General features: G+C 43.8%; 1 protein-coding gene across 1 annotated transcript; it reads left to right on the plus strand.

The window, feature by feature from the left end:
- The first annotated feature begins 1964 nt into the window (after positions 1 to 1964).
- CD59 (CD59 molecule (CD59 blood group)) lies at positions 1965 to 11934 on the plus strand. The gene is made up of 4 exons (XM_081167033.1): positions 1965 to 2333; positions 6717 to 6794; positions 8157 to 8258; positions 9312 to 11934. The coding sequence occupies exons 2-4, from the start codon at positions 6731 to 6733 to the stop codon at positions 9503 to 9505; spliced, it is 360 nt and encodes a 119-aa protein (XP_081023159.1). The 5' UTR covers positions 1965 to 2333; positions 6717 to 6730; the 3' UTR covers positions 9506 to 11934.
- The last annotated feature ends 3669 nt before the right edge of the window (positions 11935 to 15603 follow it).

Raw genomic sequence — 15603 nt, forward strand, 5'->3', positions numbered from 1 at the left:
GATTGAACCTTGAGCCGTCTTCCTGCAGTGCAGATGATATACAAATAATCTGTAGCCCTTCACTGATAGTGTGGCCCAGATGTTCCTGCAAATGATATATAATTAGGTTTTACCAACTTGTACTTGGTACACAAGGGGGGGGGGGTAAAAAGAAAAGTAAAATTCATAATTAAGAAAATATCAAATTGATACTCCTAGCTGAAGTAAACTGCAACTATAATTTCCAAAAAGAGTGAACTTGTTACATTGTGGAAAGCGTTTGAATTTTCTCAATGCCATAGTTGTATAATAATTTATTGTAGAGTTTGTATTATACATTTACAGCATAATCTACAGCAAAGGGAATCCAGGTAAAGTCAGGATGCAAACAGTTTTTAAATTAACTTCTAAACTTGTTTTTTCTTCTTCTTTTGGCTAGAACAAAAACAGTACTTATCGCAGATGGTGATTTGGGAAAGGGGGTTAAAATAAACCAGCATCTCTGATTGCCCCCCCCCCTTGTGATTACAGGAAGGAGCAAAACAGCCACGATCAGTTTATGATGACGTTTACCATGGCATGCTACCAAGGCCTATCAGACCCCTTTATCCTATGAGATGATATTTTACTGAGGCTAGATAACCTCAGTAAAAAAAAAAGATCCTCATTCCAGGAGGTTTAAGATATTTTCCGATATATGATTGTTTACATGTCAGTTGAGAGCTAAACTTGAGGAGGAAGTAAGCTCTACAGAAACTTTCACTGTATGTAGTAAACCTGACAATGCTGAAGTCCATGCTATTCCCAGTTCCCATAACTGCATAGCATACAGCCAACTTGAGAAGGGTTTGAAGTTTATATGCCAAGGCACATTTTATATGCTTTAGGCTACCTCATGTCATCCTTATCTTCCTTATCCCAGTAGGTAACTGTTCTTGAAGTTCTTTGAATATCAGAAGCTAGCATCCCATTTGATATACAGTGATACCTCGAGTTAATTCGTTCTGGAGGTCTGTTCTTAACCTGAATCTGTTCTTAACCTGAAGCACCACTTTAGCTAATGGGGCTTCCCGCTGCCACTGCACAATTTCTGTCCTCATCCTGAAGCAAAGTTCTTAACCCGAGGTAATATTTCTGGGTTAGTGGAGTCTGTAACCTGAAGCATATGTAACCCGAGGTACTACTGTATACCATGTGCCTTACTCTATCCTTTATGGAAGCAAGGATATACAGTATGTTAAAAACAAGCTTTGCAATCTGGATAAAAAGGTCTCTGATGTAGGTGTTGTATTGCTTTCAAATACATACAGTATTCAGAACCAGTTCTCAATGTGGAGGCAGCGTTTAGCCTAGGTAAAGGGTAAAGGGACCCCTGACTATTAGGTCCAGTCGTGAGCGACTCTGGGGTTGCGGCGCTCATCTCGCTTTATTGGCCGAGGGAGCCGGCATACAGCTTCCGGGTCATGTGGCCAGCATGACTAAGCCGCTTCTGGTGAACCAGAGCAGCGCACAGAAACGCCTTTTACCTTCCCGCCGGAGCGGTACCTATTTATCTACTTGCACTTTGACATACTTTTGAACTGCTAGGTTGGCAGGAGCAGGGACCGAGCAACGGGAGCTCACTCCGGTCGCAGGGATTTGAACCGCCGACCTTCTGATCTGCAAGTCCTAGGCTCTGTGGTTTAACCCACAGCCTAATTAGTCTTAATTCTCAAAGGCCTTCAAGTTGGAAAAACTCCTTTCCTCTGCCTGTCCTGAATCGTCTTAACATTCAGCTTCGGTGGCTGGCCATGAGTTCTAGCCTTAGGAGGGAGAAAACCTTTTTTCTGTATCAACTTTCTTCGCACTTTTAAGCAAATTAAAACCCCACCGTGCTGCCTCTCCCTGAACTAAAAAGTCCCCAATGCTGCAGCCTTCCTCAAAGGGGAGCCGCACCATCCCGTTGTTGACGGGTGGCTTTTCTCCGCTCCCCAACTCTACAATATCCTTTTTGAGGGGAGGCAACAATGCCTGCGGTTTTATTCCCAAGCCCAATTTGCCACCCTGACGACGACGACGACCCCCTCAAGGCCTCGCTCCTCCCGGCCAGCCGTTCATAGGTACAGGCCGAGCCCGCTCCGCTCCGCCCTCTTTTCGCTTTTCCCTCTCGCTCGCTCCCATCATTGAAACACTTATTTATAGTTCGCTGCTTCGGCCGCTCTCCGCATTGCCGCAGACCAGCCTCGCCGCGCGGGAGGCGGAGCGTCCTGGTGCCCGAGAAGAAGCGGCGCGCTCTTCTGGGCGCGAGGGAAAGCGGCGGGCCAGGATTTTGCTGCAGAGAGATTGCGGCGGAGCGTCGAGCTGCGGGCAGGAGGGTGAGCGGCGGGCCGAGGACTTGGCGCGCGAAGGGCCGGCTTCGAGGGCTTGCCCTCCGTTTTTTGCTTCAGGATTCGTCATTTAATCGCTTCAGTCCCGCTTGGAAGGTGGGAAAGGGACACCCCCAGAGCAGGCGGGTCTCCGGAGAGGATAGGGATAGGGGCGAAATGAGCCTAGACCAAGCAGGTTGCATTTAGGGGTTAATTTTGCGGGGAAGGGTAGGGAGCAGAAGGCATCCTCTCCAACTAGGCTTGGGAGAGACCCCCCTTTCCGAAAGGCTGGGGAACTGCTGCCGGCCAGTGTAGGCAATACTGATCTAGATGGGCGGGGTAAGGCAGCTTCAATTGCTCTGCCGGGCGGAGTGCCTCGTAAATCGCGGTGGTAGGTGGGGGGTCGGAATTCGCGCCAGGATCATTGGCGTAGCGTGGGGGGTGCAGGGGGGGGCCGGCCGCACTGGGCGCAATATCTGGGGGTTAGGGTTAGGGGGCGCAAATCCACGGGTTAGGGGGCGCAAATTACTTGCCTTGCCCCGGGTGCTGACAGCCCACGCTGTGCCACTGGCCAGGGTATATGGTGCGGGGGGCGTTGGGTGTGCATCGACTACATTGGGCTCCCGTGCTTTTTGCTGTGTCCGTTCAGAAGCGATTCCATTCAGTTGGTGCAGCTTTCCAAACCTTTGCCTCCCCATTGGCATGAGAAGGCGATCCCATCAAACAGCCCCGCCCCAAAGCGCCCCTCCTGTTGTCCGAGACCGTCCTAACTAGGGTCTGTCCTCTTGCTGCTTTCTGCGGGTCTCAAAGAGAAGGAGGACGTATCTAAGACTGCAGAGGCAATGCTGAGAGATAAAGGATGCTCTGCCTGCATCAAAGCCCTGGTTCTGGTCCCCTTTCCCATGATCTAAGGTCACCTGATACATGGCTGCTCCCCAATAATTCTAGCTTTGGTAACGCGCCAAATTAGGATCCCTCTTCTCTGTTTAGTATGCCTGCCATGGTGGTGCTGCATAGTGCAAATTTAATCAAGGCACTTTATGTTTTCTTCCTGTTAACTCATTGCTTTTCCTAGTGTGAAAGAGTAGGTCGTTTTCTCTGAGAACATAAAATATCACTGAAACATAAAGTAATGGAATCCCCTAGAGCCATTGCTGTTAGTGTGGCAAACTGTGTGTATGTTTTTAGCATGTTAGAAGGCAGAATTCCCACCCCAAAATTTTGGTGTTCCAAGTGGGAGTTGGCAGCAGTCTGTAAAATTATTTCAAAATAACAACAACAACAAGCCTGCAGTTGTATCCACACACATGGCATGTTTGGAGCTGAGGACTTTGGCTGAGAGGGTATGTGTGATATGTTACGGCCCTGCCATGTAGTCCACTTTATTTTAGAAAATATAGTACAAATTTTATACTATTCAAAATTCAATACTGTATTCACAGAAACGTAGTAATCTAGAGTTGGAAGGGACCCCAAGAGTCATCTAGTCAACCCCCCTTGCAGTGCAGGAATCCTATCTAAATCAGTCATATGTTGAAGACAGATTAATACTGGCATATGAAAAGATCTGTATAAAGTGCCAAATGAATATCTACCCTCAGATTTGCAGCAGCAGCAGCTAGTAACATCGGGATCTCCAAAGCATCCAGCGTCTTCAGTACTGATCATTCAGAATATTTTCGTAGCTGTCCTTTCTTTCCATCAGGTTGTTAAAAAAATTATGTTTGGACCGCCTCACCTTTCAAAACAAGTGAGAGCATTAGCAAACCAAAATACAGAAGGCATTTTTAAAAATGAAGTCTAGGACTACTTTATTGCATATGCTTCTAAAAAGGGAATATAATTGTCAGCCACCATCAACACATGGAATGTTGTGTGAGGAACTCAAGGTGAAGCAGAAGGGCTGGACACATGACTTGACACCATGTTCACATCACTGCTTGGATTACAGGGCAGTTGATAACACTGCATATTGTACTTACACTCTTATTTGTTTTGGTTTGCTTACTTGTTCAGTTAAATAATTAACAATAAAAATGGAAGAGCAACGAACAGCAACAACAACAAATCACAAGTCTGTACACTTGGCCATCTTCACAGTGGAAGCAGACCAAAAACCTTTTAGAGAGCATACTCAAAGTGCCTGCTATTTCAGTACCACCAATCCCTAAATGTATTATTCTGAAACTTCAAGGGTACAAGAGCTCTGGAGGTCAGAACCCAAACCAACGGATCCAAATGACAAGAAAGGACATCAGGAAGAACTTTCTGACATGAAAAGCTGTCAACAGTGCAACAGACTCCTTCAGAAGGTGGCAGACTCTCCTTCGCTGGAGGTTTTAAAGGCAAGATTGGATGGCCATCTTTCCGTGATTCCTGCACTGCAAGGGGTTGGACTAGATGACCCTCAGGGTCCCTTCCAGTTCCCCAATTCTATGATTCTAAGTACTATATTGCAAAATACAAACCTGGAAAAGGGATCTTGATTGCAGACCTCCATTATCCAACTTAATCGAAAGACAGGATGCTTAAGAGGAGACGTACCAAGAGAACAAATGCACATCTGTGACAGCCACCCACATTTTGAAGAGTTAAATGCTTGTAAACTAGATCTGAAACAGATAGCTGGGTGGCTATTTGATGAAGAAGCTGTAAACCTCTCAGGAAGACATGATGGATACAAGCTTTTCTTATTGAAACTATCCCTACTCTCTCCTATACCCACTGCAGGGCCATCTACTGCATGTAATGGTAGTATGATTGTATAATCTTCAAAATACACTTTAAAAGCAATACATATAGTGTCTGTGTTATACAGATTGAGGTTGAATCCTGACAAGACAGAAGTACTGTTTTTGGGGGACAGGAGGCAGGCAGGTGTGGAGGATTCCCTGGTCCTGAATGGGGTAACTGTGCCCCTGAAGGACCAGGTGTGCAGCCTGGGAGTCATTTTGGACTCACAGCTGTCCATGGAGGCACAGGTCAAATCTGTGTCCAGGGCAACTGTTTACCAGCTCCACCTGGTACGCAGGCTGAGACCCTACCTGCCCGCGGACTGTCTCGCCAGAGTGGTGCATGCTCTGGTTATCTCCCGCTTGGACTACTGCAATGCACTCTACGTGGGGCTACCTTTGAAGGTGACTCGGAAACTACAACTAATCCAGAATGCGGCAGCTAGACTGGTGACTGGGGGCGGCCGCCGAGACCATATAACACCGGTCTTGAAAGACCTACATTGGCTCCCAGTACGTTTCCGAGCACAATTCAAAGTGTTGGTGCTGACCTTTAAAGCCCTAAATGGCCTCGGTCCAGTATACCTGAAGGAGCATCTCCACCCCCATCATTCTGCCCGGACGCTGAGGTCCAGCGCCGAGGGCCTTCTGGCGGTTCCCTCATTGCGAGAAGCAAAGCTACAGGGAACCAGGCAGAGGGCCTTCTCGGTAGTGGTGCACGCCCTGTGGAATGCCCTTCCAGCAGATGTCAAAGCGATAAACAACTACCTGACATTCAGAAGACATCTTAAGGCAGCCCTGTTCAGGGAAGTTTTTAACGTGTGATATTTTACTGTATTTTTGGTTTCTATGGAAGCTGCCCAGAGTGGCTGGGGAGGCCCAGCCAGATGGGCGGGGTATAAATAATAAATTATTATTATTATTATTATTATTATTATTATTATTATTATTATTATTATTATACATTTTCAGCAGAAATTTGGATTGTATGAACAAACAGAAGATGTTTGGGAGCTGAAGTTTGGAACAGTCCAGCTTGCTGGTTTCTCTGGCTGTTGTCTTAAAATTATTGCCACTATTACCACTGACCTTGAAGTATTAAACTGCCAGCCAACCATTTTCCTCCTCTCTGTCTCTTTCTGCAGTTCTCCTTTCCTGTTTCTCTTTTCAAGCTGACTCAATAGTTTTGGTTGCTGAGCATACTCAGTTCTTCTTGGGCTGGGCTGGACTTGGGTTGTTTCCCCCCTATTAGGTTTTCTTTTTAAAATATTTTGGTACGTGTTTCTCCAAACCTCCTGCAGGGTCCCCAGAGCATGCTGCTACTTGCTTCTTTTCCAGTGCAGCCTAAAAGCAAATAAATAAATAAATAGTAAAATCTTATTAAAATGTATAACATAATTTAATTTGAAAACAGCACCATTATCAAACTAGAGTTCCCGGGAAGCTATGGAAGCTATGACTGTTAAAACTGATGTAATAGTGGAAGGGAGGGGTGTATTAGTGTAAAAAAAAAAATGTAAGAAGGTAACTTTGTTCATTTGCCTCCTTGTCAAGGCTCAGTTGATTTTCTCTCTCCTAGAGGCTAATAACAGCTTTGGATGGGAGGCTTTGACTAGAGCAAACAAATTATGGCCAGTCTCATGTGTGTTTCTCTTTTTAGACTCCAGGGGAGCCATGGACAAAATGAACAGCATTCTGCTTACAATATTCATTATTGTAACTGTCTCCTGCAGTTCTGGTAGGTATCCGCCTTGAAGCTCCTTGAAGGGAGTGGCTCAGTGATGTAAATTTGATGGAAACCTATAGAAAGTTTTTTTCTGTTGTATTTGTTCAAGTGCTGTACAGAATACAGCAACTGATGTGAACATAGCGGTTGGCATACAGTTAACCAGAAGGGATTTTAAAGCCTGAGAGGAGAAGATAGGGAATGGTCCTGAACAACACACAACCTTGCAAGCATTTTGTGTAGTCCTTTGGTGGAGGTGTCCACCAAATAATTGTTTTGTTGGTAAACTTTGAATTATTATATTTAATGCACAGCCTAGGAAACACAGCAGGTTAATCAGCAAAAACATAATAGTGATGTGATAGTGACCTATCAGGTGCTTAACACATATGCTTGGGTTTACATATCCCATGTGCAGGCACCAAAAATGGGAAATTTGTTTAGTTCCATCATACATGACAGGTGAGTTTCTTTGATGTAGTCAGTCAGGAATCAGCATGGCAGGGACAGGGAACCCATAGCTCTCCAGCTGCTTTTGGACTCCAGCTCCCATCTTCCCTGACCATTGGCCATGCTGGCTATGGCTGATAGGAGCTGGAGGCTATAAGTTCTCTGTCCCTGGAAGAGGGTTTCACAGCAATTAGTGGAAACAGGTAGAGTTGGATGGCAGTTGAGGCAAAATGTTCCACCATATCTGCCTGGATATTCTACATAATGAATAATTTGTTTTTAGATGTCAAACTACTATTGTCTAATTCATAATGCAGATGCACTTAAGCCTATTGATTTCTTAAGACTGAACTCTCAACAGGAGCCAAAAGCTGCCCAGTTCAATCCTTTGTCCAGTAGGGGGCTCTTCCACTCTATTTGTCTCATTACCTACTACTGTGTCAAAGTGATCAAACTTGGACAGGAGAGTAGATTTCCTTATTAGTTGAATCCTAGATCAATTTAAAAAACAACAACCCTGCCTTTAAAAGTGTCCTGTATAAGGTCTGTAAAAGCAAAAAGTATTTTACACTTTATTATTGGAGACGGTAAAGCAACAACAAAAGCAAAAAATAAACTTTTGGCGTAGTGATCAAAGCAGTGATGTGTCGTCAGTTTTCCTTTTACCAAAAATTGAATTGGGTTCTGAAGCAACAGCTACTCAGGTGAGCTGGAGGTCCCCAAATCTTACTCTAGCCACAAACTATTTAAGTGGCATTAGGAAAGCTGCCATCCTCTCTCCTCTCCTCCTCCAATATTCATTATGATGTGAGTAATCATATTGGCCTAATGTTTGTTTACTGTGGCAGTGTACGTAAAATACTTTAGATTATCATGCTATATAGATATTTTGTTAGTTTAACAAAATCTCCCTTTGTATCTCAGGCTATGCACTCCGATGTTACACTTGCGAACAAAGCCCCTTCCTGTGTAGGACAAACCTTACCTGTAGCTACGAAGAAGATGCTTGCTTGCAAATTAGGTTTGGTATGTATAATATGCAGCAGTATATCAGTCTCACTCTTGGTTTGAGTGTCTCTTGCAGCACGATCCTATACTACTAATAAGCCCTTTCTGAACACTTTCCAACTCTACGATCTGCTTTTTGAGATGAGACAATCTGTACTGCACACAGTATGCAAAGTGCAGCCGCACCATAGATTTGCATAGTGGCATTATATGAGAAGCCCTTTTCTCAGAGAGCCCGTTTCATACAATCATCCTTTGGGGCCCATCCTTATCAGCCTTTCTCAACCTGTGGGTCCCCAGATGTTGTTGAACTACAACTCCCATCACCCCTAGCTAGCAAGGCCAGAGCTCAGGGATGATGGGAGCTGTGGTCCAACAACATCTGAGGACCCACAGGTTGAGAACCGCTGTGGGCTTAGCTTATGGCAGGCTTCCTCAACCTCGGCCCTCCAGATGTTTTGAGACTACAATTCCCAGCATCTCTGAACATTGGTCCTGCTAGCTAGGGATCATGGGAGTTGTAGGCCAACAACATCTGGAGGGCCGAGGTTGAGGAAGCCTGGCTTAAGGTTATATTATATTTTTACATATCTGCTTCTTTCTTTTGCATAATTTAATTCCAATGTTTAGGGTTTCTTTTTTTAAAAAAGAAGTGGTTTGTTTTTGAGATGGAGTAGAAGCTAGGAGTGACATGAGTAGATGATTTATCTGCTTGACATGGGATGAGGGCAAAAGCTACGTAGTGCACTAAAGCAGCCCCTTCTGTGAACAGGAGTCCTTCCGTTCACAAAAGAGCAACTCAAGATCCATTCCAATATTCAATAGGATTATACCCTACATCTATGCAAGAGTACTGCAAAGTACTGAGACATTTGGTTATTTTTTTTAAAGCTTCCTTATTTACCATATAAACCATATTATAAGTTATGGTATCCTTATAAAGTTATCAAATTAGCAGCTTTTGTTAAACTTTTTTTTAAAAAAAATCAACGGAAAGCAAATGTATTTTAAGCTGACAAGTTTTCAATTGCTTATTTTGGGGTGTCATTTTTCTTTTTTCTTCTTTTACAGTGCATTTGAGAACCTATAGCTGCTGGAAAATGTCACAGTGTACCACAGAACAAGTTGCCAATTACTTTAACGCTGACAGTTTTAGATTCCTTTGTTGCCAAAGAGACCTCTGCAACAAAAGTTTAAACACCATGGTCAGTACAGTTCCTCTAGCCATTTCTGCAATGACTGTGATTTGGATGATGTTCCTGTGATATGGAGCTTTTAAAAATGTGTTGTCTATACACATCACACTTTTCCATCCTTTTTTTAGTTGATATGTCTGCAGCATTTGGAGAAGGGGTGCATTGTCTTAAACCAGAAAAGTATTCAGATACACAAAAGAGAAGGAGCTGCCAGGACAGGTTAAAATCCCCTTTTCAGATAACTTGGAAAACACTCCTGAATGAGAGAAACCCATTCTGTAATAAAATGTTCTCAGCCAGTGTATTCTGATGTCCTTTAGCAACTGAGCCAACTCCATGATTCTTAGGGCTGGTCAACAGCCGGGGGGGGGGGAGGGGGAGGCTGCTTTAATCTGCTCCAGATGGCAGTTCTTATGTAGAAACAAACACATTCTTTCTTAGCTATCTGGAATCTTTCATATCCAACACTTGCAGAGATGAAAAGAGAACTGTATGTAAAGAGCCATCTACTTAATGGACCTAATACATAAATCATCCCTATTTGTATGGCACATTACATTTCTAGGCGCTTGATGGCAGAGCAGAGGAATTCCCAATAAAATCAAAATTAAGTCGGCAAGAAAAAATTGACACCAAGACATGACGCTTACTGGCTTAGACTAGCATCCAAACCCCCTTGGTACCAGGCTGGGGAAAATTCAGACTGGGCAGCAGTGTCTCTCTGCCTAGCCCTGCAACACAGTCCCTCTGCTGGTGCAGAGCTTTCCATTCTGCCTGCTGAATGGGTGGGCAGAAGTACTACTGGTGGGATCCTCACCAGTGGTAGGCCACAGTAAGCCCCAAAATTTGGCGTTCTGGGAGGAGCGGAGCCAGCTGGGATCCCATGCAAGTCCTGCTGCTGTCATTTGACGGCATCGGGCCCAATCTGGGTCTGCTTGCTGCTCCCGTCTGGCACGCAGCAATTTGCCTCTCCCGCCCGCCCTGCCCCCCACTTCCACCTTGACTGACATAAGTGGCAGGGCAATGGATGCCATGGTGGCTCTGCCAGTCCGTCTCAGTGCATTGCTACCCTCTCAGCCTCTTTATCTCGCCCTCGGGACTCTCCCTATCCTTACTCCATGCCTTCCTCGAAGCTGGAATGGGTCCTTGACCTGTGATAATGCCTCCTGCTTCCTTCGATGGAAATGATGCACATAGAAGCCTGCCCTATAAAGAAAAGGGTTGTGTCTACTGATCACTTTGGTCTCTAGCCCTGCTCACCATTGACCTTCTTGTCCCTGGAAGGAGAAAATTCAGCCCTTGGTCCATGGGCATAGCCAGGATTTTTGTTGGGAGGGGCAGAACCTCAGTTAGCTATGTATTTTTATTGATTTAGGGGGGCAGCTGCCCCCTCTTCGCTGAAAAGAACATACCCTGACCCTAGATTCACAGGCAGCTTGTGTTGATGACAATGTTGTTGGTACTGTAGTTTGATTTGGTCAAAGTCTTATATAAACATATGGAGTGGTGGTGAGTAATTTGCCTCTGCTCAGCTTTAAAATGCTAAAACACTGCAGCAAAATGCTTGTATCATTGTTTCATTTGCAGAAGTCTTGCTGCTAAATGTGTAGTAGCCTATATCTGCTGTTTGAACACTTACTTCCTGATCCTTATAGCCCACTTTCATGCAATTCCCTCATATAGCAATGAAGCTTACCTTCAGGAAGTGCATTTAGAATTGCAGCCTAATGACATTTCAACTTTGAGTTTAGTGTGAAGACTTTGTCCAATGAGGGGAGGCTCTTTATACTGTAATCAGATGTGAAACGCATTAGCCTACTATTAGCTGGTATATATGACGGCCTATAGTTATTACTCTTTCTATAGTCATTCAAGAAACAATGCACTTCTTGCCATGTTTTTTAAACTGCCAATATACTACTAGCATTGCAATAAATGCATTTACTGTGAATAATGCTTATATACTATGTATATAGCAAGGGTGGTGAATCTGTGGCCCTCTGGATGTTGTTGAATTCAGATTCCCATTAGTCCTGACCACTGGCCATGCTTGTTGGGACTGATGGTGTAACAACTTCAGGGCAGCCACAGGTTCTTGATCCCTGCTATAAAGAGCACATTGGCTTTGTTTACAATTACACCCATTGAATAGACAGTAGCTACTTTTTAGAATTCTTCTTTCTTCTGCAATAGTCTTCCATGCATTGGTCTTCCATGTTATTCTTGTGTGTGTATCCTTTCAGGTGGTAATGGGCTAGTTGTGGGGACAAAAAGCTCTCTCTCCCCACCCAAAAACTTTAGTTGCCGTTAACTTTCACTCCAGGATAGCACACATCTAATTTTCAGCCATTGTATGCAGATAGTGCCACATTTTCCATTTATACACAATACATGTTTCATCAACATGGATTTGTTAAACAAACTGTTCAATCACTTGGAACATGACTGGTGATGGTTATTTTTTAAAACAACAACTATAAAACAGTAAATAAAACACACTTCTGTGTAATGTGTGGTTGTTTGGAAATTAGGAACATAAGAAGCTGCCTTCTATGAAGCCTTAGCAATGGTCTATATAGCTTGGTACCAACTTCTCCCAACCTGAGGCCATCCAAATGTTTTAGATTACAACTCTTGTCAGTCCCATACAGCCCAGGCAAAATTCAGAAATGATGGGTGATCAAAAACATCTGGATGGACCGAGTTGGGAAAGGCTGGTTTATACTAACTGGCAAGGGAATTTCAGACAGGGCCTCTTTCTAGCCCTTCCTGGAGATCCCAGGGGTGACATCTTCTGTGTGCAAAACATATGTTCTACCAATGCTATCTTCATACTAAAGCTGTGTCCCCTTTCCAAGTTGTGTTGCATTGAAGCAATAGCCAAGATCAGGGGTAGACAATGTGATGTCCTTTGCTTGATAAGGACCCCAGCTCCCATCATCCCTGACCAATGCTGGCTGGGAATTGCCGTCCAAAACATCTGGCTGGCACCACATTGGCTACCCTTCTCCAAGACTCTTGGACAGTGAAAGCACTTTTTAAGAAGCATAATGTATATGAATGGAAAGGTCACATTTCTGCAATCCTACATTTGGGAATCATTGTTCATATTCCCAACTCTTGTCAAATATTTCCTATAGAGTGTAGGCCACATAGAGCCTATAGCAACTTTGAATCAAAACATTATCCTGTACTGATTACATGTCTATGTTCTGTCTTGATCTTTTTTTAACAAATGTCCACTGAAAAAAATAATACCCAGCTTGCAGCATTGTCAAACAGCAGCAAAATTACACTGAGATCAATGGTTATGTTGCACACACAAAGCATTCATGCAGTATTGACACACGGTTTGAAAGCAGCAAGTTATTTATTTCCAGAAGACTCCAACAAGTGCCTAAGTGCACAGTGAAACCCATTAGCTCACTACAATCAGTGCTTTTTTTTCTTTAGAAAAATAGCTGCTGGTATCATGAAGCTGTTATAGCAAGTGGCACACTTTTTAACAACAAAAAAGAGGTGCCAGTACTGCATACCTTTGAGTACCACCTGAAAAAAGCACTGACTACAATAATGTGTAACTATAATAATTTTTCCAATAAAGATTCCAAGTAGAAATGTTGCCAAATTTACCAAAATTTCTACCAGAGCCAGTATTGCATACAGCTTGACACAAACATGATTATGTGCATAATATATACATTTTGTGAATAATTTTGCATCTAATCAGTCTGACTTTTTAAAAGAAAAAAGTTCAAACATCTGGTGGTCATCAAGTTGGCAAAGGCTGCTGCCAGGCAATATGGAAGAGGAGTGTGTGTGTGTGTGTGTGTGTGTGTGTGTGTGTGTGTGTGTGTGTGTTTTCTGGGTCAACTCCAGGCTGAAGGAGCTGAGGGGTCAGGGGGATGAGAAAAATAAAAATCCCTTTAGGATGGCTAGGTGCAAAAGATGACAGGGGCTCCTAAACTTTTAACAGTATCTGAGGGAATTTCAGCAGATGTCGTTTGCCTGATAAGCTACACCTGCTGAAATTCCTGCTCCTGCACAGGTATTAAAGGTACAGGAATGTGTGACTTGCACGTAGCCACCCAGCTTGAGACTGAGGGCTCACTACAGCCCTATTTTAAGCCCCACTTTGAACCTGACTCAGTTGCTGCTGGCAGAGCACTCCTATATACATCTGCTCAGAGTTAAGTCTCATTAAATTCAGCGGAGCTTATGCCCAGGAAAGTGTGCCTAGGATTGTAGCCTAAGCACCACAGCATCTGAGTTATATAAATTGGCATAGTTGCAGTGAGTTCCCTAGCCATCAGTTTTATTTCCCCATGTTCTCCAACTTGTGCCTAACAAGCCCTGAAATGACCCTATCAGTATCCCCAAGGATTGCCCTTTTGTGAATTAATGTGAATGAAATAATCTAGTATAGATAAACAAGCAGGCATGCTTCCTGTAAGTAAAAGAGGTTGAATAATTTTTTATAAAGCCATTTTCCCAGTAAGAGAAAGAGAGAGAGAGAAAGCGCATCACACCAGCCAGAATAAGGAAGGACAAAGATACTGTGTGCTTTGAAAAAGATACAGATATGGATGTGGTGAAAATTGGCTGCAAGCCTGGGAATCAGTTATTGCTAACTGGTGAGAAGAAAAAAAGAAATAGAAGATTAGCAGAGCCCCAGGTCAGAAAAAGAACAGACACAACAGGATTCTGTCATGGCTGCACAAGATATCACCAAAGAGGCACAAGTAGATAGCTACCTGTGCAAGTATGAAGTGTAACTGGTAGTGTAAAAACCTGCTAAAGTTAATAACCTGTTAAAGTTAATAAAAAGGTAAAAGAAAATCAAACTGTCTAGATTCCTGCTCTTGCACAGTGGTTTTGATCACCCACAGGGCACTTTTAAGAAAATAAAAGTAGGAACACCCCCTCAGCCTCTCATTGAGAACACAGGACAATGGTATAGTGCCAAAAGAAATTAGCAGTGCTGCAGGCCAACGGGGTAAGCAAGAGAGCTAGGGACTGAAGATATGCACCCACCCAGGTTTGATGTTTAACGGAGCAAACCTATACATGTCTTCTCAGAACCAAGTTTCACCAAGTGCAATGGGATTTACGCCCAGGTAAGTGAAATAACTCCCTCTCACAGTAACCTCAGGTGATGAGGACCAGCTGAAATGGACCCCAAACTGAGCCAGGAACAATGGTATTTAATGAATTCCTACTAAATGTCAGTGTCATATTAGACACAATATTATCCCAGCAATAAACTCCACAACATAGCTGTCAACTTTTTCCTTTTTAAGGGAAATTCCCTTATTCTGAATAGGATTCCTCACAAGAAAAGGGAAAAGTTGACAGCTATGCTCCACAACTCAGCCCCTGTAAAATGCACGCATTATTAATATAAACAATTCATCAGAACATTTAAATAATAATACCCCATTAATATGTACAATAAAACATGCAGTCTGCATATTTTAAAATGTCTGAAGGTTCTCCCTCCATTTCATAATCCCCTATAACAGCACATTTATTGTGCAGATCAAGCCCAGCCCACTGAACCTTCACAAGAATTTGCCAGGCTATTTATTCCATCCCGCAAAATGTTGGAAGGTGTGTCTTCCTTTATGGCCACGTGGCCAGCCTTGAACTTCTCACACACCCCATCTAAAAGGGGCCGCCGCTACAATTCAGGGCTGCTCAGAACTGACTTTGTGGAGTAGCAATGCGCACATTTTAGTTTTTCCGACCTGGCACCTGTTTAAATAACGACCGAGAAACCTCTGACTGGTGACTTTTTCCTCTGATAGCCTTTTTCTCCTTTGGATATTTGGTTTTCAGTAGGCGGGTTCCCAGCTGTGCTTCAACATAAAATACAGACGCAGAGCGTCCTTCAGCAGACAGACTCAGATACGGATCTTAAAACTGAAACCCTACTCCGGGGAGGGAGGAAGCGGCGGGGAACCTGCTGGATTGGATAGAGAACATCCCGTTTTCTATTTCCAGGCGCTGCAGCTGAGCAATAATTAGCAGGTGATATTTGATCGAGGATCTATCAGAGTTCCGTCCTGGGCGTAGCCAGGAATTATGTTTGCGGGGGGCGGGCGGGCAGGACACCCACCTGGCACCATCCTCTGGCAGATTCGGAATGAAAAGTCTCAAGAACAGTT

Source organism: Podarcis bocagei (assembly GCF_964188305.1).
Source record: "Podarcis bocagei genome assembly, chromosome: 1".
NCBI lineage: Eukaryota > Metazoa > Chordata > Lepidosauria > Squamata > Lacertidae > Podarcis > Podarcis bocagei.

What these genes read in the sequence shown, in the direction of transcription:
- CD59 (XM_081167033.1), top strand. Translation starts at nt 6,731, where the DNA reads ATGGACAAAATGAACAGCATTCTGCTTACAATATTCATTATTGTAACT. An exon ending in AACTGTCTCCTGCAGTTCTG is followed by an intron (nt 6,795 to 8,156) that starts GTAGGTATCCGC and finishes TTTGTATCTCAG; the next exon opens with GCTATGCACTCCGATGTTAC. An exon ending in TTGCTTGCAAATTAGGTTTG is followed by an intron (nt 8,259 to 9,311) that starts GTATGTATAATA and finishes CTTCTTTTACAG; the next exon opens with TGCATTTGAGAACCTATAGC.